General features: G+C 38.7%; 2 protein-coding genes and 1 long non-coding RNA gene across 4 annotated transcripts in view; 1 reads left to right on the top strand and 2 right to left on the bottom strand.

Annotated features, from left to right (window-relative positions):
* Nucleotides 1–7,107, bottom strand: part of prkaa1 (protein kinase, AMP-activated, alpha 1 catalytic subunit) — an 18,723-nt gene extending 11,616 nt beyond the window's left edge. The window contains exons 1-3 of one of the 2 annotated variants that reach the window (XM_026921902.3): nt 6,894–7,107; nt 2,556–2,697; nt 258–351 (exon numbers count right to left, since the gene is read on the bottom strand). In XM_026921902.3, the coding sequence (XP_026777703.1) occupies nt 258–351; nt 2,556–2,697; nt 6,894–6,990 (333 nt within the window). In that variant the 5' untranslated portion in view covers nt 6,991–7,107. The remainder of the gene's footprint in view (nt 1–257; nt 352–2,555; nt 2,698–6,893) is intronic. The other variant, XM_034300609.2, reaches the window with a different exon arrangement.
* Nucleotides 7,108–9,222: 2,115 nt separating this feature from the next.
* On the bottom strand, nt 9,223–22,250 carry LOC113531574 (kynurenine--oxoglutarate transaminase 1-like). The gene is made up of 13 exons (XM_053230281.1): nt 22,091–22,250; nt 21,771–21,826; nt 20,480–20,627; nt 20,094–20,243; nt 19,795–19,881; nt 19,548–19,673; nt 18,699–18,819; nt 18,369–18,445; nt 14,728–14,817; nt 12,524–12,710; nt 11,552–11,628; nt 11,355–11,441; nt 9,223–11,050 (listed from the first exon to the last, which is right to left on the bottom strand). The coding sequence occupies exons 2-13, from the start codon at nt 21,821–21,823 to the stop codon at nt 10,982–10,984; spliced, it is 1,272 nt and encodes a 423-aa protein (XP_053086256.1). The 5' UTR covers nt 21,824–21,826; nt 22,091–22,250; the 3' UTR covers nt 9,223–10,981.
* Nucleotides 12,679–17,241, top strand: LOC117596221 (uncharacterized). The gene is made up of 3 exons (XR_004577388.2): nt 12,679–14,090; nt 14,263–14,319; nt 14,406–17,241. It is a non-coding gene; the product is annotated as an uncharacterized LOC117596221 (long non-coding RNA).
* Nucleotides 22,251–23,013: the final 763 nt, after the last annotated feature.

Here is a 23,013-nt window from a genome sequence, read left to right as displayed (position 1 = left end):
ATATTATATCCATGTAAAGGCAATATATTTTCGATATCACGGTCACACCACATGACTTTTTTATGGGCTTTTTTATTGGTTAACGTGGTCAAAAAAAAATTAAAATTAAAATAAATTGATTTCATGTTTATATTAAAATTTCTAGATACAGCACTGTTCAAATATTTGCATTATTGTGAAAAATATGCAGGATTTTTACGATTTTGAAAAATACAATTTTAATCCCTCACTGGCCCACATAAGTGAGAAAGTCATACCTTTCCATTTTTGCAAATGTAGTCAAACAGCTCTCCCCCAGACACATATTCCATAACCATAAATATGTCAGTCGGTGTGCAAATCACCTGGTACCTGCAATCACAAGCAAAATGGAACTTGAATGGTTTCTAGAGATCATACACCGATCAGCCATAACGTTACAACCACCTGACTAATATTGTGTAGGTCCCCTTTGTGCTGCCAAAACAGGTCTGAACCATTAAGGCATAGATTCCACAAGTATAGACCTCTGAAGGTGTGCTGTGGTATCAGGCACTAAGACATTAGCAGCAGATCCTTTAAGTCCTGTATGTTGCGAGGTGGGGCCTCCACGGATCGGACTTGTTAGTCCAGCACATTCCACAGATGTTTGATCAGATTGAGATCTGGGGAATCTGGAGGCCAAGTCAACACCTTGAACTCTTTGGCATGTTCCTCACATGATTCCAGAACAATTTTTGCAGTCTGGCAAGGTGCATTATCCTGCCGAAAGAGGCCACTGCCATTAGGGAAAACTGTACTTGGTCTACAACAATGTTTAGGTAGGTGGTACATGTCGAAGTAACATCTACAAGAATGCCAGGACCCAAAGTTTCCCTGCAGAACACTGCCCAGACCATCACACTTCCTTGGCTGCTTCCCATAGTGCATCCTGATGCCATCTCTGCCCCAGGTAAGCGACTCACACACACCTGGCCATCCACATGATGTAAAAGAAAACATGATTCATTAGACCAGGCCACCTTCTTCCAGAGCGCCATGGTCCAGTTCTGATGCTCACATGCCCATTGTATGCACTTTTGGGGATGGTCGGGGTCAGACTGGTCTGGGGCTACGCAGCCCCATATGCAGCAAGCTGCGATGCACTGTGTGTTCTGACACCGTTCTATCATAGCCAGCATTAACTTTTTCAGCAATTTGCGCTACAGTAGCTGAAGTTATGACCATAAACATACTTCCAAATTAGGCCAAAATTTGACCTATTGGTCAAAGGCAATGCAGCATGTAAACAAAAGCAAACAGGGCAAAGAGTCTTTGTCACTATTGCGTAGTGTACTGTTATGGGTTTCATGGATTTTTTTTAAAGGTGTGAACGGTCCAGAGTGCGTTTCTGTGTGTTTATTTACAGATTAATAGAAACACCGGAGCTATGAACAGTAAAACACCCTGCAAGATTTTCATCTGACTGAGTCTCAGCTGATGGAAAGTACTAGGCTTGACTTATCTATATATCAGAGATGGAATAAGCAGTAGCCTGGACACTTGAGACAAACAGATTTAGAAACTTAATTTGAAGACAATAAAAATTGCAAATGTTTTCGTTTCCCTTAATTAGGAATTAATATTAATGCACTTAATTAGGTAACTAGCTTGTTGTACGCTATGGCATTAAATAGCTTTGCTACTAATTTTTAGCCTGTTCAGTTTTCCAGGCAACCAAAACATGGGACTGGGCAACACATTAAAGCTTTTATTTGCTAGCTAATGAATTTATTATTTGTCCACCTTTGATTATGTAAATTTGTATATTGGAAAGAGCACAGTATTGCATCAACCATGAGTTGTTTCAAGCTGTTTTCTCAAGCCCAACCAGGGGCAAAAAGCAACTCCTCCCCCACCTCAGTCTTCTGTAATTACATGTGTGTCTTTGCGCCTCTTTAGAAGAACCATGAGAAAAATGCTACTTTGGTCACAGGGGATCTGACTGCGGAAATATACAACAATGAAAACAACTCTTTCATACTGACAAAGCCTCTCTAACAGACAGAGGACTCGTTCGTGTTCAAAAACAATGTAGCCCATTTCTCATATACTAAACCCTGAAAGAGCATCAAGTGAGTCTGAGTGCAATAAGGAATCGGTGACAGAGGAAAAGTACTGTGAGTAAGCAAGTGAGTCAGAGGGTGTTAGGATAGTGAGAGTGTATGAGAGGTGGAGGCTGAAAGTGAGGGAAAAAGATGTGAGACAGTGTCAGTGTGTGATCCAATTAACAAGAGGCAAGGCTCGATTTATTAAACCTTGTCAATTATGGAACAGGAATTTTACTGAGAACCTCTGAAATATGATGTTTTTTCTCACTTACTACGTATGTGTGATGTTTTCCTTCATAAAAAGCCAAGTTAATCCAACTAGTTTCTTATCTATTTTTATGTGAATATAATACACAGCCCAGGACACATATGAAACATATGAAATATGACACATTTCACATATGAAAACCATTCAGATAAAATTAAAATAGCACTGTCCTATATAAACTTTATTGAGCATTGAACAAAACTGTCACTGCTACTTACAGTTTAATTATGTGCGGGTGCCTGAAGAGCTTGAGGTTCTGGATCTCACGGCGAATCTTGCCCACTACATCCAGACTGCGGATCTTCTGTCTGTTCAGGATCTTCACAGCTACCTGGTGCTTGGTCAGTTCATGCTGGCCCACTACAAGGAAACATAGATTGCTAATTTCATTTAAAGACATATTTAATAATAAGGACACAAAACGGAAAATAAAACAACTTGAGAAACACTGGACAAATGTATTCATATCACGCAAACCATGAAAGGTGAAAACAGTTTTGCTTTCTTCATCACAAGCAGGCAGCAAGCCAATCCTGGCACATCATTCTGAAGTCATTTTCATCACATGTAACAGATTTTTCATCACACTTCCACATCCAGCTTTTCAATCCACGCTGACGCCTGCAGCACTTACTGCTAATTGCTAATGATTTCCATTTCTTCTACATATGGTGTATTATATGACCTAAAACTTGTGGACACCTGACCATCTATATGTGCTTGTTGAACATCCCATTCCAGACTTAGTCCCCCTTTACCGTTAAAATAACCTCCACTATTGCAGGAAGGCTTTCCACTAGATTTTGGATCGTGGCTGTGGGGATTTGTGCTCATTCAGCTACAAGAGCATTAGTGAGGTCAGGCAATGATGTCAAGCAATGAGGCCTGGGGTGCAGTCTGCATTCCAATTGGGACAAACAGGTTGAAATCAGGGCTCTGTGCAGGCCACTCAAGTTCTTCCACTCCAAACTTGGTAAACCATGTCTTCATGGGTCTTGCTTTGTGTACAAGGGCATTGTCATGCTGGAACATGTTTGATAAGACTAAAGAGATTATTTTGACTTCAGGAGGACCTGAGAAAGTTTTGCTTGATTGATAAGACTAAAGAGACGATTACTGACTTCAGGAGGACCCGAGTAGACCACTGCACCACTGCATATCAACGGAACAACTGTGAGAGAGGACAACACCGCCTGCCTAGCCAAGAAGGCCCAGCAGCGCCTCCACTTTCTGCAGAGGCTGAAGAGAGCCAAACTCCCATTCTCACAACCTTCTACAGAGGAACAATAGAGAGCGTTCTGACCAGCTAACTCATCGTGTGGTATGGGAACTGCACAGTCTCTGACCGCAAAACCCTACAGTGGATTGTGAGAACAGCTGAAAAGATCATCAGGGTTTCTCTACCCACCAGACACTTCATACAAAAACCACTGCATCCACAAAGCCACGAGTATCGCGGACGATCCCTCTCACCCATCCCATGGACTCTTCACTCTCCTGCCATCTAGCAGAAAGTACAGGAGCATCCGTGTCACCACCCGCAGACTCCACAACAGTTTCTTCCCCAAGGCAGTCTGATTACTCAACACCCTGCTGCCTCGCAACACTCACCTGGGCTAGTCACACACACCTAACCCAGTACGACTAAATACCACTGCACACCTGCACTTTATAAAGCTGTACCAGACACTTTATGGAACACTAAACATATTGCTGCTACCTTACCAACAGTTTACAGCCCATGTTCTTTGTATTTATTGTTCTGTTTTATGTATTTATTGTCCTGCATTCCTCTCGAACTGTTGTGTATTTGCACTTTATATAGTCTTGCATACTTGTTATGTGTTGCACCATGGTAGTGGATAAACGACATTTCGTTTCAATGTTTACAAGCTACATAGAGAAACGACGATAAAAACCCACCTGTCTTGACTCCACTGACTTGTCATTCATGCATTCAGACCCCCTTTCCCCACATTAAGGGTCTTTTAACCAAAATGTCTAGCAAAAGAGTGTTTTCAGTGTTTCAGACTTATGTTAGACAAATAAAAGTATCTTTAACGTTCAACAGACTGACAGGAAGTGCTGTTTCTTCACAGCTAGGCATGTGGCAACAGTCAGTTAGACAATATACCATCATTTTCGGAACACAACGCACTGTTGTCATGGCTGATTAAATATATAATCACTACCACCGCATTATTTGGGAAAAGGCTGTCTAAAAGGCAGCATATTTGTAGAGGTTGTTTTCTGCTCTGGAGATAAAGAGTGCCCCACTTGGAAGGCAGCATAATAACTGTCTTCTAAGGTACCTTAGATTTTTAGTCAAATAATCCTGAGATACATTTGTAAGACAGCAAAACTATTATTCCAGTCACTGCATTACATGAAAGTTTGAGAAACATCTTGGGTTTAGTAGTTACTGCGATATTAAAATAGAAGTGACCAAAAATAAATAAATAAATAAGCCTTTAAATTTTGCATTCCAGGTACTTTGTATCTAATGTGGGCACAAATACAGAGAGATCAATAGAAAAGGAGAAAGAACAGAGAGAAACCAAAGACAGAACGTGCCGATTTGTTGATCCGAGCAGGATTCTGGTAACACATTAACTTGGCAGCCAGTCAAGCACAGTGGAGTGGCTCATCGACTCGGGTAAATGGCCTCCAGTCTGCTCAGTCTATTCAATAGCAAAACCACTGAACACACAACAGAATTTATACACAAATATAGTTTTCAGACACTGTTATTATATTCATTAAGTTGCCACACACAGACGCACACAAAGGGAACTGTAAATGACTAACCATCCTGTATGTTCATCAGGAAACATTCTACATGCGCAACTAAAATACAGCCAGCTGAAGGAGATCTTCATTTATCAGCATGAGAAAGCAAGAATGAGGACCATGTTTGCGGAGGCATTTGTGAATATAAAGAGCTCACAGGGTAAACAAAGCCTTGTTCACAAATTCTCAGATATAAAGACACATCTACGAACACATGACCTAATTTATAGAGACAGATGCTTCACTGGATTTGAAGGTCTTGTCTATTAAAACAGATATATGAAATGAAAATCCTGACATGAATTCAGTTGCCCCTTTTAAAGGACTGTGTCACAAATGCTGAAAGAAAGAAAAAAGAAAGAAACACTTTCAAAAACCAGTAAGGAAATGAAAGAAGAACAAAGACTAATAAGTAAAAATGTTGAATTGTAAAATTCAGTCAAGCGATGATTTGTTCTAAGCCTGATATTTCCCTGAAGCTGCGGACTGGTACTGGGTCAGATTTTAAATATTTTCCAAAACAATTCACTGAAGTATTTTATCCTGTGAACACATTCGAAGTTGACTGACAACACAGACCTCGAGTGTGAGCTGAAGACACGAACTGTCTTAAAGCTTGTAGCCATTACACCACACCACACTTCCAAGTATCTGATCATCGCTGGATATCAATATCCATATCAGGATCAAAAATGAAAATCGGTGCATCCCTGTCTGCTACATAGGCTGGAAATAGAAAAGTATTAGATTAGATGAGTATTAGATTACTATTAGTAATAGATGAGTATCAGATGAGTATTAGTAATAGTCATAGAAGTATTTGGTTCGAAAGAAACCAACAAAGAAATGTTTTTGTTGCATTTGCAAAGCTGTGAGCTCAATTTTAATGTTGAATAAATGTGTGCTTTTACGTAAAGCTGAGAATTATGTTTACAGTGGTTTAAATCTGCTCATAGTTTTATGATTTCCTGTGCAGCTCCTTATCAGCTCAATCAGAGCTCACTGCTTGGGCCTGTAAACAACGTGACACATATAAATAAATAAATAACAAACAGCAACAACCATGACAACTTTTGGGCTGCAGAACAGTTCATGTATTCACGACTAGTTATAAGGTTTAGTACTAATACTATTTCTTGTGGGAACGTTTGCTAATTAGCATTACAGAGGACAAATAAGAGCGACCACTAGCACAGCCGCCACTCATTAACCTCCAGTTGGATGGATAAAAACTTGCAGATTTACAGTTTTATGTTACAGTGAGAAACACACTATACATGTAAAAAAAATAATAAATAATAACTAATACATTTGGAAGACCCCAGTTAGCCATGTGACCTTAAAATACATCAGTGTTGCTCTGAATGGGACATTCTACAACCCTTAACGCGGCTTCATGTACTGAAACAACCACCAGGGTATAACATTTTTCTCCGGAAGCTAGCTAGCTCCATTAGCCCGCAACTAGCTGTAACCGCACCAAGGTAACAGTTTAACTAAAGCCAGTGGCAACACTGCAAGTTATACACAGAACTCTAGAAATGTCGAATTAACCAGATCCTGATTAAGTTGTATTAAGATCTATGCTGACTTCCACCAAAGTTAGCTACATAGCTATCTACTTAATATGCTACCTATTAAGCAATAAACGCCTTAGCTACATTGCTAACTCGTTAGCTAGTTTACTAGCTTAAGTCGCATTCAGTGTTTGATCAAGCTGAACGGTGCAATTAAAACTCAAGCACATAAGCTGCTCTAGGAATTACCTTTAACTTTCCCAAATGTCCCCACTCCAAGCGTGTCTCCTAGAATGTAATGTCCAATTTTCACTCTGCCTTCATGTTTATGTTTATCCGTCGCCATCTTCCCACATACGAGCCCTACCTGAAGCGGCGGGCGCAGTGCTGAAGACCGACAGCCAGAGACACACAGCTAGCGCGCCGCTTGTGTCCCAATCCTTTCATTTTACACTAAAACGCCCTCGTACGCGCGCACACGGTATAGGCTACGCTTTCGCTACGTCACCAAAGTGCGGTCCTGAAGGCGGAACTTAGGGTGTAGGTGTTAGAATTGGGACAGGGCCTTAACTCGTCTTATTTCCGGGTTCGCATAAAAGTCCCCCGAAAAAATAAAACCTCTTAATGAAAAAGATCGTTTTTCGCGTCTTAGCGCCGCCCTCTGAGGAAGCGAGTAGAAAACTCAAGAAAGGAAACAGGGACAGGAAGTGTGAGGGGTGCATCCTAAACTCTTTCCGTGCATGAATTCATTCTCTGTTGACCATAAAGTTTGTTTCAGGTTTATCGTGTGCACAAGTACAGTGTTAGTGAAATTCTTACTTGCGTGCTCTGTCTCAACAACAGTACAAATAAGACATAAACATACATTATCTACATATTAAATGGTTAGAGTCGTTTGAGTAGTTTAAAGTGGCAAGTGTGTATAGAATGTAGAATTACAATAGAATTACAAGTGCTCCTGGGGCTGTCGGTGGTATTAAGATGATGAAGGAAGGACATTTGTCCTTCGTTTGTTTACGGTGCATGACTTTTACTACATCTACTACACTGGGTTTCGAAAGTATTCAGACCATTTCAAATTTAAAATAGTTTAAATTTCCTTTTTGATTGATTTTTAATCTATACACAATAATCTATAATGACAAAGCGAAAACATGTTTTCAGAAATTTATTAAAAGTGAAAAACTGAAACTTCTCATTTAAATAAGTATTCAGATCCTTGGCCTGTTAAATTGAGTTCAGGTGCATCCTTTTTGCTTTATCTTGAAATGTCTCTCAAAATAAAGCTTATCTTGAGAGCTTGACTGGAGTAAACCTGTGACAAATTCAACTGACTGGAAATGATTTAGAAAGTCACACACCTGTGTGTATAAGGTCCTAAAATTTACAGTGCATGTCAAACCAAAACCAAAGCATGAAGTCTAAGGAGTGCTCGTAGACCCCCGTGATCAAACTGTGTTGAGAGATAGATAGGAGCAAAGGTATAAATCCATTTCTAAAGCTTTGAATGTTCCTAAGATCAGAGTGGGCTCTATCACTGTGAAATAGAACCACCTTGACTCCTCATAGAGCTGGCATCTGGCTAAACTCCTTCATAGAGATGGGAGAAACTGCTTGGAGGACAGCCATCCCCGAAATACTCCATCAATGAGACCTTTATGGTAGAGTCACTAGATGGAAGCCACACCTGAGTGAGACAAAAATTGAACTCTTTGGGCTGAACTCCAAATGCTATATCTAGCAAAAACCAGGAACTGTGCTTCAGCTAGCTAATGCCATCACTATGGTTAATCTTGGTGGTGGAAGCATCATGCTGTGGGGCTGGGTCTCAGTGGTAGGGACAGGGAAACAGGTCAGAATTGAGGTCAGAATTCTGCAAATATATTTAAAGACCTGTTGTTAGATATTAAATCTATAACAATAAAATGTGTAAAAACTGAAGGGGTCTGAATACTTTCCAAACCTACTATACATCAACAGCCATAACATTAAAACTACTGACAGGTGAAGTGAATAACATTGATTATCTCGTTACAATGGAACCTGTCAAGGGGTGGGATATATTAGGCAGCAAGTGAACAGTCAGTTCTCAAAGTTGATGTGTTGAAACAAGGAAAAATTGGGCAAGTGTAAGAATCTGAGTGACATTAACAAGGGCCAAAATTGTGATGGCTAGACGATGGGGTCAGAGCATCTCTCAACTGGCAGGTCTTGTGGGGTGTTCCCAGTATGCATTGGTTAGTACCTACCAAAAGTGGTCCAAGGAAGGACAACCAGTGAACTGGCGACAGGGTCACAGGTGCCTAAGGCTCACTGATGCACGTAGGAAATGAAGGCTAACCTGTCTGGTCTGATCCCACAGAAGAGATAATGTAGCACAAATTGCTGAAAAGGTTAATGCTGGCTATGATAGAAAGGTGTCAGAACAAACAGTGCATCGCAGCTTGCTGCATAGCTGCAGACTGGTCAGAGTGCCCATGCAGACCCCTGTCCACCACTGAAAGCACCTACAATGAGCACATGAGCATCAGAACTGGACCATGGAGCACTGGAAGAAGCTGGCCTGATCTGATGAATCATGTTTTATTTTACATCATGTGGATGGCCAGTTGTGTGTGTCGCTTACCTGGGAAGAAATGGTACCAGGAAATGGTAAATGTTTTGCTGGGAAACCTTGGGTCCTGGCATTCATGTGGATTTTACTATGACACGTACCACCTACCTAAACATTGTTATAGACCAAATACACCCCTTCATGGTAATGGTATTCCCTAATGGCAGTGGCCTCTTTCAGCAGGATAATGCACCCAGCCACACTGCAAAAATTGTTCAGGATGGCTTTAGGAACATGCCAAAGAGTTCAAGGTGTTGACCTGGCCTTCAAATTCCCCAGATCTTAATCCAATCGAGTATCTGTGGGATGTGCTGGACAAACAAGTCCAATCTATGGAGGCCCCACCTCACTACTTACAGGACTTAAAGGATCTGCTGCTAACGTGTTGGTGCCGGATACCACAGCACACCTTCAGAGGTCTTGTGGAGTCCATGCCTCGACGGGTCAGAGCTGTTTTGGCAGCACAAAGGGGACCTACACAATATTAGGCAGGTAATTTTAATGTTATTGCTGATCAGTAAGTCAAAAGTCTGGCATGGGCTTAATTGGAGCTATGGCACCATTTAAGTCCATGTGTGTTTCAAATAAGCCCACATCATGACTTATTGACAAACATAAAATTATATTGTTTTCAAAGAGTTAAAAATAGCAACAGATTTATTCAGTAACATGTTAAGCATTAAAAAGAAAGAAAAACAAGTCCCTTCTCCCTTTAATAATGCTTGTGTCATTCGCACCTAGAGAGTATTTAGCATCTCAAATATTATTTTGAGACCATTAATGCATATTTCCAGTAAATATATTCAGTGTGGGGTTCAATTAATATACCTTTTATTCGACCAGGTTGCATTCCATTTAAATAAAACCATGAAGTTCCCAAATCCAAATGTAAACGACAACAGCAAATGTAAATGTTAATACTGGATCTGAATTTTGATTTTGAGCCAAAAATTGCATACAGTTGACTGCAAAAGTTTGCATACAATTAGTTAAAGAGAGAGATGAAGCAATAAGTCTTAACCAACACACTTAATGTGTGTTACATGTTCTGTGATTATCACTAGTAACAAATATGGTTTGTTAATCATGCATGTTAGATAGTAATAAGTCAAAAAAAAAAAATCAAAATCAGTTCAATCTCCTCTTCTGAATGTGATATAAATATTCTCTAATTATTTCTATGCTTGCTGTTTGCCTTTGTAACTGCCTCCACCCTTTGTTGTATCCTCTGAGCAGCTTTTCTATCCTCTCAGTAATATTTGTCCCTGCACTCTTTCTAATATATCTGTTATAACACTACTAGATGTCAATCACTAGCAGAAGGAGTGACATGACAATAATTTTTCTTGTTGCTTTTGGTTAAACCATTTAACTAGACTATTTTTTTCTGTTGTTTATGCCTTATGTTTTAAATTGCTCTTTTGCTGCAGGGTTTTTTGTGGATTAACTGTAAAATAGAGGTAACATTTTCCTTTTTCATCCAGAAACAATGGGGGATCCAAACATTTGCCCTAAACTGTAAAATTATGGATAAAAAAGGTTTTAAGTATGGATAAAACACAATAAGACTGCTGAATTTCCCACATCCCCCAATACGTATTTCATTTAAAAGCTTAGATTCCTCTACTGTGATTAATGTGAGCTGAGTCAGGCTTGCTTGGGAGACTATATTCCAGTTTGACTCAGACATGCTATGCAATTATTTTTTTGAACAGAATTAGTTTTATCCCATTTTGATATAATCATTCCACTGTTTTAGAATGTCTTCTACTGCATCCAGGGTTGAATCATCCTGTTCAGAGCAAAGAAATGGAATGCTATAAGCTTTATTAACCATGTCACTGGGATTTAATATGTATTTTTGATATTTATTTTCTTAGAAATAGTGAATAGTCATTTAAAACAACATATCTACTAAATGAAGGCACTGCCATTAACTCTAGTATACTATTCCTCAGAGATACCCAGAACCTAAACATCATAGATATTTAAATAGACCACATAAGGGCTAGGGTACTACTACTTATTATTATTATTATTATTATTATTATTATTATTATTATTATTAGACCTGAAACATGCATTAATCTCATCACCTTGACAAAGCAGACTCTAATGTAATTTTGGAAGTGTGTTCTTTGTTCCAGGCTGAAAAATGCAGATACAGGGATAGTGTCCAAACCCTAAAAGGAACAAATAAAACATCCTGTTAATTTTGCAGTTGAATGTTACAAATGTCCCGCTGAAAATGTATTGTTTTGTTTAGTAGTGTTTAGTAGTGTTTTATTCTTACCTTCTTTTTAATAAGCCACTTGACAAATCTGCTGTCATAGAGTTCATCCTTAGTATTTAGGTCATTTAGGTCAACCTCTACAGGATGGATACATTAAATTTAATACCAGGAATGGACTAGTTTTGGATTTAACAAGGCTGAGACTCCACTGAAACTAGGCATGGGTATGCTTCCAAATGCATGCATCTGCATATACTGCTGACCGACTGACCATGCGTTATTCTAATAGCTTTAGCTATTAGAAAAGTGTACCAGTTCTAATTATTGAAACTTATGGTCAATCTCCAGGGTATTCTCACTTACTTTTAGGGTAAAAATGAACCTTACTGAATCTTCCTATTATGAATTCAGTGGAAGTAGCAAAAGATGATGTAGTGATATAAGTTTCTAGTAGTAGTAAGTCAAGCAAGTGGAATTGTGTTAAAATTCATTCATTCATTTTCCTTGTGGGGGTCGCAATGGAAGCAGAATTAGTTAGCCCAGACTTCTCTCTATCCCGAGTCACAGATTCCAGCTCATTGTGGGGGATCCCCAGACATTGCCAGGCCAACTGTGAGATCTAATCTTTCCAGTGGGTCCTAGGTCTGCCCTGGGGCATCCAGCCACCTTATCATGGAGAGTCCAGCAATCCTGCAAAGAAACCTCATATCTGCCCCCATGTACTCAACCTTATTATTTTGGTCACTTCCCATAGCTTGTGGCCATAGGTGAGGATAGGGATGTAGATTGACTGCTACATGGAGAGCTTTTTGTTCTCAAACTGAGCTCCTGCTTCACCACCACAGACTGGTACAATGATTGTAACACTGCTGCCAGGGATCTGATCCATTTGTCAATCTCAAGCTCTCTTTTTGGAGTTGTGGTAAAATGATGTATTATAATTTTGAACATGTTCAGGATTATGTCCAGACATGTTGTCTTTTCTACTAGTATTACTACTACTGCTGACATACAATTTGATATGATACTCACTCAGGTTGGAGATGTCCATCATCATAAAGTAGCCACCCTCAGGCATGATGGGCTGCAGCCCCACACTACTCATACAGTTGGCTAGCCTTTGGCATTTAGCTTGGAGCTGCTTTGGTAACTGTCTAAAGTAGCTTTCTTCTGTGCCAAACATGTTGTATTCTCTCTGGAAACACAGTGCTAGAGCCTCCTACACAAACAAATAGTCCACAGTTCTGTACTCATATAGTATACTACAATGTCATAATCCAATATGTGGCATTAGCTAAAGAAAAATAAATAATAAAATTGCTGAAATACTCTAAGTTGCACTGTACCACTGTAGATTTTGCCATTTGTTAGATTGTACTATTTTTTATAGTCATGTTATACTTAATAGTTTAATGCATAGGCATCCAACTCCAGAATTATTGGTACCCTGTACAAAAATGAGCAATAATTCATATTCATAACACTATAATTTTAAGCAACCTATTTACTTCAAAACTAGTGCAAATTTCTCTCTAGAAAAAAAATATCTTTAAAATTATGTGCTTCTCCAGCTTTCTTCCTGTAATGACAAGGTTGGAGAACACTAGAGTGTGAAATTTCACTGCAGAACATTGTCTTGAATCTGTAACAAAGAGAGCTTGGGATAAGACTTTTTAGTGTTTTTTTTTTTTTCCTTTTAAATGACTTCAAAACAAAAAGTTGATAGAGAGAAAGGAGGTGAGCATAAACACAATCAGTGTAAATTTTCTAATAGAAAATTTTAACATTAAACCAGGAACCGACTGACCAAAGACTACACAGAGCACTGAAAACGGCAGTTTAAAACTGCTGGGACTTGGAGTTCATTACAACATCTCCATGCTTAATATTTTGGGCAGCCTCCCATGGAAAGAAAAACAGCACTGAGTGTCTTCCCATAATGTTTAACAAGGTTGGAGAACACTTTTAACACATTTTATTCCTATGTTTTATGCATATATGCTGCCCTTTTCAATCCCAACCACCAAGTTTCCAGCAGAGTTCAAATCCTGAGACCAAAATGTAAATTGCTAAATACTGATTTTGTAATTTTGTGTCAATGTAGATATATATTTTGGGGACATTAACTCATTGAAAGTTCCACTTATGGAACTTATGTAACAAGTCCTAACCTCCTGAATTCACAGTGACATTATTCTTCACAAGAGCCCTGGACCACTGGCCAAAACACACACCCCAAGGCAGCCTTAAATCAGACCTTTTTTACAGAGGATATGAGGTTATTTCCTAGTATTTAGACCCCATTTTTGCCAAGTATTCCGACGGTGTGCATGCCCAAAATTTTTAATTTGTGAACGATTGTGAACCCTTGACCAGATTTTCTCCCTAGCTATCTGGCTGAACAATCTGCTAGAAGAACGGCACCATTGTCAACCCACTAGGCAGTCCAATAACTCAGCAGTCATTGCCCCCAGGCCTGTGGCGATTGACAAGAAACACTTAACACCTCTTGGAACAGAGTTAACAGAGTCAGGAGTGGTTTTAGGCAGGGTTGTGTCTCTGCCTATCAAAAGCCTGTAAGGTCCAGTCTCAAGTTTTGGTGAGTGAACCCTTAGTAAAGCAAATTACCTAGTCATCTGAGATATCTGTTTGTCTATATTGGAAATTCTACCAGCTTTACAGGCATAACATTTTTTAGGGGGAAAAAAACAGTTTTATTTATCAGTATACTGGTCTGAGATCTTTGTTTGTCTTACTCTTTGCCAAGCCAGGTGGACCATGTTTATTATACGTGTCAGTGTTACTGTGGCAGCGAGGACGGAGAGGAGGTGGGTTGAACCGGGAGGTAACACGATGATTCTCACCTGTGTGTGATCATGGCATTTACTTATGTGTGTTTTGTTTGTCATTTCAGGAGAATGCCATGCACGAGAGTGCAAGAGCTAGGCTGAGCTGAACTTTTTGCGTTCACAAGAACAGAAGGGCTGAAAAGCACACACAGAAAAGAAAAAGGACACAGGAAGCTCCATAAAGAGTCCAATTATTATTTTGGAATATTCTCTTGAACAGTGCCAATAATTTTGAAGTTGACAGTATTCACATCTTATAATCTGTTTGTTCTATGTTCTTGTTCATTTTAGAGTCATATTACAGTGCCCATTTGAAATATAAGAATTTCTACTATATATATATCATGGTAATTAGATTACTGTAAAAGAGACAGACTATACTTTTACCTGAGTAGGAGTGGGACAGTGGTATACAGAGTTCTGATGAATGCTTTGCAGGTGTTTAAGGATGTGTCCTGCTCCTATTGCCCAGCCCAACTGAACATGAGTAGAAAGGATTAGAAAACTGGGTCACAATGATTAAACAACACAGCTAATCAGAATTACTTTACAATTTGTATTAGAAATTTAACATATAGTTAAGTATGTTCACAGTTAAGTGAGCAGAGTGGCAAATTAATAAAGAAATTGTGCACACTTGTATTCAGAGCTCAGGTAGAACTACAATCTGACAATTAGTTAGTAACACAATATGTCACCCTGAAAATCATGTTTTGGAGGACATTGGAAGAGACGTGGCTCTAGCAGATAAGTGCTTGATCAGCATATCCTTCAAACCATGGGCACATTTTCCTTACAGGAGAGCACATAGAATTGACAATACTAATTTATAAATTCAACAGTCCAAAATGGACTGGCCTGTCCAGTCATTTACTGCAACTCAACAGTAGAGTTTTTCACCCTTATTGCTTTCTGCCACTTTGTGTCTAATACTAAATAACTAGTAATTAAGTACTAAATAAAATGCTATTTTATTAGCTGTCATATATTAAATAAAGAAAAATGGTGATTACAGTACAGTGATTAAAGTAATAGTTATAACTAGGACTGTTCAGACAGCAATATAATTGGCAATAAACTAGACTCCTATTAGATGTTTATTTGAATGCTTGCCATATTCTCATTTATATATCATTGTATGAATCTTTCTTTTTATATGTTAATTTTTTAAATTGTATCTTGTTTTTATGTTACATCATACTGCAAAGGGGGGAAAACACAATTTACTTATTCTGTCTATTTTCTATACCCCAATGTTTTTGGGCTTAAAAAAGAATTATGTGCCTCCTATGCATAAATGCTTTGCTGGGTTATCTGTCAGGCTGGATTGTCTTAAGGACTTCAAGACTATCCTCACATGTGCAATGGCCAATCATTACTATATATTATCTAAATGAGATTTTTTTGCTAAAATGTAGCTAGCACACAGAGCATCTGTCAAATTGGTGCAAACCAAAAGGGGTACAACGGACTCCAATATACCATGGTCAGATCCAAAGTTAAATAAAAATGATTCAAACCTACCCGATCCCAAAGCTCATCAGCAGGATAGGCATCAAATTTTGAATATGCATTCACCTTGTGACAGGTGCACAGAAATGGGCTGCCCATCTGGCTTAGGCACAAGCACAAGGGGGTATTTTAGTCACTGTGTGACTCTTCTGGTATTCCCATCTCTATTATTTTACTCAGTTCATCCTGAACAACTATTTTGTTTTGGTCAAGCAAGTGATGTACACTATATTGCCAAAAGTTTGTGGACACCAGAACATCAAACCCATATGTGCTTTTTGAACATTCCATTCCAGATTTAGTTGCTGCTTTGCTATTATAATGACCTCCACTCTTCTGGGAAGGCTTTCCACTAGATTCTGGAGCGTGGCTGTGGGAATTTGTGCCCATTCAGCTACAAGAGCATTAGTGAGGGCGGGCGAGAAGGCCTGGGGTGCAGATGGTGTTACAATTCATCCCAAAGGTTTTTAGTGGGGTTGAGGTCAGGGCACTGTGCAGGTCACTCGAGTTCATCCACGCCAACCTTGGCAAACCATGTCTTCATGGAGCTGGCTTCGTACACAGGGGCACTGTCATGCTGGAACATATTTGACCTAGGCCCCTTACACATACCATATGGACATGTGGTCTCCATGTCCGAATACCTCAGTTAAGGTATTTCTTAAGGTTGAATCATACAAAGACATTCTAGACAATTGTGTGCTTCCAACTTTGTGGCAAATGTTTGGGGAAGGCCCACATATGGGTGTGATGGTCAGGTGTCCACATACCTTTGGGCATATAGTGTAGCCGGCTGAGCACAGAAAGACTATCTGCAAATGGGAACAGAGTGTCTAGCAGTCTGGTCCTAACCCATCTCTGTCTTCCACTGCCACTGCCAGAGTAACATGGACTGCCTCAGTCATAAATGATGTACCCTGATCCGTTAGGATCTCTTGTAGTATCGCAACTTAAAGGAAGCGCTACCCAACAAGACACATACCAATTTTTAAAGAGACCTACAAAAGACCAATTTTTAAGGAGATCTCGATAAGTGGAAAAGGGTCCAATAGTCAGCAGATCTACCATTCAAGGTCAGACACTCTTAAACAAAACTCCTTGCTGATTCGCACTCTGCATGTTGCTTCTGGATTGGGGTAGGGCAGCGGGATCTGAGGAGACCCAAAGCACTTGATCCAACTCCATTGGGGCAGTCTGCCTGGAAGTGATTCACCCTCCACAGCCCCAACAGACCTGCCTCAGAAGTTGGAAATTGGCTATAGTTTGCAGCAGCTCCTTTTGGTCCAATGCTGGGGTAGATGAAATTTTGGGCATGGCAAGGACGACGTGCAGATTTCCTAGGGTACTTGAATATGGACATGTGGTCTCCAGCTAGCTGTATGGCCTCAGCCAAAGTGTTGGTTTGGTGGCATTGGACCCACTCCAAGGTACCATCCAGAAATTATGGGACAAACTGCACCGTAGCTACCTGTTCAATGACCTTCTCTGACTGTTTTTGGTCAGTTCTCAGTCAGTGCCTGCAGGAGTCCAGGAGCCTCTGGGCAATGGCCAGTCTCTCTGAATGGACAGTCTCTTTTGTTTAATGCCAATGAGTGGTCCAGCTGGTGGTGATGCTCTCAGGACAGACCAACCAACAGCTCTTCTGACTGCTAGATACTCCTGTAGCCTCTCTGGTGATAAGAGTCTGGATGCAGGGGGCTCCATGGATGCAGTGCCCTGAAACATATCCAGGTATATCAGGCATCTTCCTGAACATCTGCTTTTGAAAGCCAAGGAGAGCCTGAAGTTGCTGCTCCTGCAGTTTAGCTATAGACTGAAGCACTTCGGTGGGAGTACTCCATGCTTGAGTTTTTTCTAAGCAGTTCCCAGGTTTCTGCACCACTGTCAGAAGCACACCATTCAGAAAACCAGGGTAAGACCTCAAGTGAGATTTTCTATGTAAGCTTGTAAACTTGGCATTTTCAACAGACAGTAATATAAAACTTAAGGAAAAAGAAACAAAGCTGTATTTTTTCAGGTCGCTCACTGGCAGGTTGCTCACTTTCAGGTCGCTCACTTTCAGGTCTGCCATGTTATTACCCCTTTAGCTTGTCCTCAAACACCTCACTCACATTAAACCACACTCTATATGCTACATTGATGATGTACCCATGCAATGCTACACCAGTATTAGACAATTTTAAGCTACCACACATTTTTCTGTACTGACCTTCCACGAAATATGTTTTGAATATTTTGCAAACAGGATAGCCTATACTGTTAATGTCACAATTATACTAAATTAAAATGAACAATCCCAGATTTGATATTGCTATTGAAGACAAAGATGGATCTTCATGACAAATACATTAGAAATATTCTATATCTTCCACCTAATATATTACTAGCACTGACACTGCAGTCTTATATGTCATTTAATATCATTCTGTTTAAAAATGCAAAGTTAATATTTCAAATGAATATTTTATCCAAGATACATGATACAAGCCATTTATCATATTGTTCCTCGATTTTACCTTCCATCCTGTGGCACTAAAGCTCTTGCCTGCACTCCCAATAGTGACAGTGCGCTCCCACATACCAGCAAAACTAGCTGCAGTGGAAAAACAGGCCAATCCACACAGATCATTCCTCATAGGTTAAAGACATTTGAGCAACTCTTTATTACTGCATCATGTATCACATGCTATAAATGCTATAAATGTATTGTAAAGAACAACTGAAGAACAGGTTAAATGTGCTGAAATGCTGTAACCTAACCAAATGTAAGGATGTTGTCTAGGCTTTAAGCTTTAAAGACCATTATGTGTAATGTCTCTAAATCCACATGAAACTTGTGTTCTTACCTATTTTTATATGTTGTGTTCCATCATATGTTAGCCACTCATACACCTCATCACTGATGCAAATAACATCATGCTTTATACACAGGTCAGCTATCATCTGCAACTCTTCCCTCTGAAATACCTGTAAAATAATGTGCAGATCACTAATGAAAATAAGTTAATTCAAAAATCTGTACTATTGTTTTCCTCGTGATTTAATTTTAATATGATTCACTGGTTTGTAATTATTTATGATGTTTTCTATTAGCCAGTAGTTATAATAATGCAGCCTTACTAAATGTGCTTTTTTGGACGGTAACCATTGGACCATAAATAATTGAACTCTGTGGGTTGATTCAATATACTAAAAAATGAAATCATAAAAAATAATTAAACAAAAAAGAAAATTGCTGCTGTTGGTTCCAGGAACATTTTTAAATTTAGTTTTAATAAGTTTAATCTGGCTTGTGATATTGCCACTGCAGTAATACACTTCTGCCTTGTGTCACATTTTACTTCACTCATTTATTATTGGTGGATGTAAAATAAATCCAAACACTGCTACTTTTCATTTGAGCCATATCACTTACAATATGCATTCGCTCTCTCTATCATTTGACTCTCTATCATTTGACTAATCATTTGCCTGTCTGGCCGTGTGTGTGTGTGTGTGTTTGAAACAGACCAGCAGACAGAGAGAAATGACAGAAGGGCCTCATTCTTTTTGATTAAAAATAAATAAATAAGCACACAGTTTTTATATTTTTTATATTAGGAAGGATTTTTAAAAGGAAAAACAAGGATTAAAAGTATCAATATCTCAGTATCGACTGACCATCCCTGCTCTGGAGGTAAATAGGCATAACTCACCTTGCCTAATGGATTATTGGGATTGTTAATGATGATAGCTTTTGTATGAGAGGTAAATTTACTGGCCAGCTCTTCAGGACACAACACCCAATCAGCACTGGTCAAAGTTGGACCAGTGACCTTTAGCTGTAAGATACAGACAAGCATCCCAATGTTTTTATGTGTAAAAAAAATTAGGTGATGAATAAAGAAATGTCCATTCTACCCAAACAACATTTCATTACAGCTTTTCAAAGTGAACACTTACAGGTCTGAGGGGCACGTAGACAGGTTTTCCTCCTGCCGTTACTGTCATGGACTTATAGCAGTCAAAGAAAGGTTCCATGATAATTACCTGTAAAAGAGATCACACATGAGAGATACAGAGAGTAGACAAAGACAATTACATGAGGCTACTAGGGCATACTGTTAATAATAATAATGTTTAAATTCAATTTGATATAACATCAATTTAATATAAGATCAGAAACACAGATTTTTTTAAATTAAACTGTCAAGTATTAAATTATAGTCAAAGATTGATAAATATTGCTCTACTGAACTTACTTCATCACCTTCAGCAATCAGAGCCTGAATCGCACAGAAAAGGGCTCCATAGGCTCCCACAGTAACCAGCACGTCCTGCATGGGATCTATTTCCAGGCCCAAAATCCTCCCAAAGAATTTGGCAAGGATCTTTACAAGAGGTGGATGGCCCTGTGGGTCACATTACACATTTCCTTACTAAAACTCTGGAAAGTGATTAAGCCTGGTTAATTTAATAAAAAAGAAGACAATCTCTGGGCTTAGTTTTAACAAAAGACTAAAGCAAGCACTACAGACTGCTCTTTTATTTTAGACAATGCTATAAATGCAAGCTAACAAATCCAATGACTGAAGAAGGCATAAATGTAAGTTAATGAATAAATTAACAAAGAAAATCTTTGTCTTACAAGGATGCGTGTGTATTGGTGTATACTATTGCCCCCAGTGACGACATTGCAAAGAGCCTCCTTGACAAAACTGGGGGGAGGGAAGTCAGGGAGTCCATGGCCCAGGTTCACTGCTTTGTACTCAGCAGCTAGTTGGGTAAATTCCAACCTAGCAGCAAAACATTAGCAGTTACAACTGGCAAACATACTGAAAACCTACTATATACCTATACTATACCTAGCCACTGACAAAAGAATTCTGGGCATTAAATAATTTACAAGTATTACTGGAATTTCTATCCCTCTGTTTTCATTGAATTTGTTTGTGCATGTGAAAAAGCTAGAACTTATGAAATACGAAGAACAACAAAACAACAAAAACAAATCTAAATGTCACAGAAAAGTTGAAGTGAACAGAACACGTTACAAGAATGATAAAAAGAGCATTTTTAAAGATAATGACTTAGCTACTTTTCCTTGGTGAGATTTCAAATCTCTCCAAGGCTATATCTTAAACTGCATTCCACACTACATAGTGTGTTCAAATTCTATGCCATATATTGGTTTTGGCCACATATTAATATCAGTTGTCATGGTAACCAGGAGAGCTTAACTGAGGTTGTTAAATGTTTAGCTAGTTGGTTGACAACAGTTACTAAATCGGTGGTACCATGTGTGACATATATTAACATAGCCTACTATTTATTCTAGTAGAAAGCAGTTTTTGGATTTAGCCCTGTGACTGTGTGCTTGGTTAACACTTTAGTGCACCCTTACCAAAATATTTGCATAACAGCTTTGAAACACACACACATACACACACACTTGCATTTTCTTTTGCCAACTTTTGAAAATTTTGTTCCAAATTTGGATGTAACAAGTAGTGTTGCGGGATCCCTGGTTCACACTGTCTGTGAGGAGATTTTATCTGTGCATGTTTGTATCTAGTTTGCATGAATTTCCTCCAACTGGCTGAAAACATGCAGAGGTAGGCAGACTGCTAAATTGCCCCTAGGTGTGAATGTGTGTGATTGACTGGTGTCCCATCTGGGGTGAATTTTCTCACCCTGCCCCCAGTATTCCTGGGAAAGGCTCCGGATCCTGAGTGACTCTGACCAGGATAAAGCAGTTACTGCTTTGACATGAATGAATTAATTAATTAATTCAGATATAGGTACATTATATTTATTAAGAAAATTAATAACAAAATGTTTTACAACCTTAAAACAGCAAGTAATACAGCTATACTGTGGTTACTGTTGGAGGTTTTAAAAAAAAATTGTATTTAAAAACAAAGCGAGTAAATTATTACCACATGTGCTTGTTGATTGCCTCGGTCCTTGGTGTATGGAGCTTGCGTGACATGGTCTAAAAAAATATGAACATGTGTCAGGATATAGTCTGTAAAAAAAGCAATTACAGTTTGGTAATTTAAATCATTAGAATCACACAGCATGTTTTGAGTTTAAGCGTATAAACTGGCTACAAATAATTGTCTAAACTAATTCATCTAAATAAACAAACTGATATGCTCATGTATACAAATGCTAAACCATACAGTTGTAATCAAATCTTAAGTTATGTTAAGCTTGAGCATAAACTTCTTGCAAAGTTTTAAAAAATTCTGCTTACCAAAACAGCTGAAATTGTACAGAAACCAGAGACTGGCACTGAAAGTGAACAGATAAAAAATATTAACCAGACAAGTAAAAGGCAGCTGTGTAGATAGGACTGACTCTAATATTGATCAGGCCTCTCACTACATGAAGTACTGAGAAGATCTGATATTTATCCACCCTACATTGTTTTTCAGGTCATGTGAATGACTAATGTCTTCCAAAGTAAATCATCATTTAACACCACTGTTCTAAACATTCCAGTATTTAAATGATACCTTCAGGGAAAGACTTACAATGCTTACATCCTTAGCCATATGGATAATATACACAGACTTAAACCTAAATAATTCCTCTCTGAGTGCATTTGTTAAGTACACTAAAATAATTTGAATCTTTTGCTTACTTTTAAATCTTTTATTATTTGTCTATTACAGGAAAGGTTTGTATTGCTAAATATGTAATAGTACTAAATAATAATTACTACTGTACTAGTATATTCCTACTGTACTGTAATTTCCTATAAAACACAATAGCCTTTGTGGTGATAAGGTCAGCATTATACTATAAGATTATATATGTTTAGTAATTAATTCTTTGCAGTTCAAGTTCTAGTCAGCATTTTCTTGTACTGTTATATTTTAACATGGCTGAGCCTTATTTTAGGTTAGTTTAAATGCTGAAACATGAAGACCACATTGTAGGCACATCAAATCAGATCAGAACAGTGTACAATGTACAAGGTTGACTAGGAAGTAGTTTGGGAGCGTTCCTGGTGGGACACTCTATTTTTCTCTGCATGGACCAGCTGTTAAGTTTGAATTGTCAATTCCCTTGTGAGAGCACATGCTGAGATCACATGCTGGAGAAAAACCGGAATGATGGTTACTCAAAGATGATTTACATGCTTCACGTGGTGCAGTAAGAGACAACCTTGCC

Source organism: Pangasianodon hypophthalmus, chromosome 27 (genome assembly GCF_027358585.1).
Source record: "Pangasianodon hypophthalmus isolate fPanHyp1 chromosome 27, fPanHyp1.pri, whole genome shotgun sequence".
Classification (NCBI taxonomy): Eukaryota; Metazoa; Chordata; class Actinopteri; order Siluriformes; family Pangasiidae; genus Pangasianodon; species Pangasianodon hypophthalmus.
This window is presented reverse-complemented; position numbering and strand designations above follow the sequence as displayed.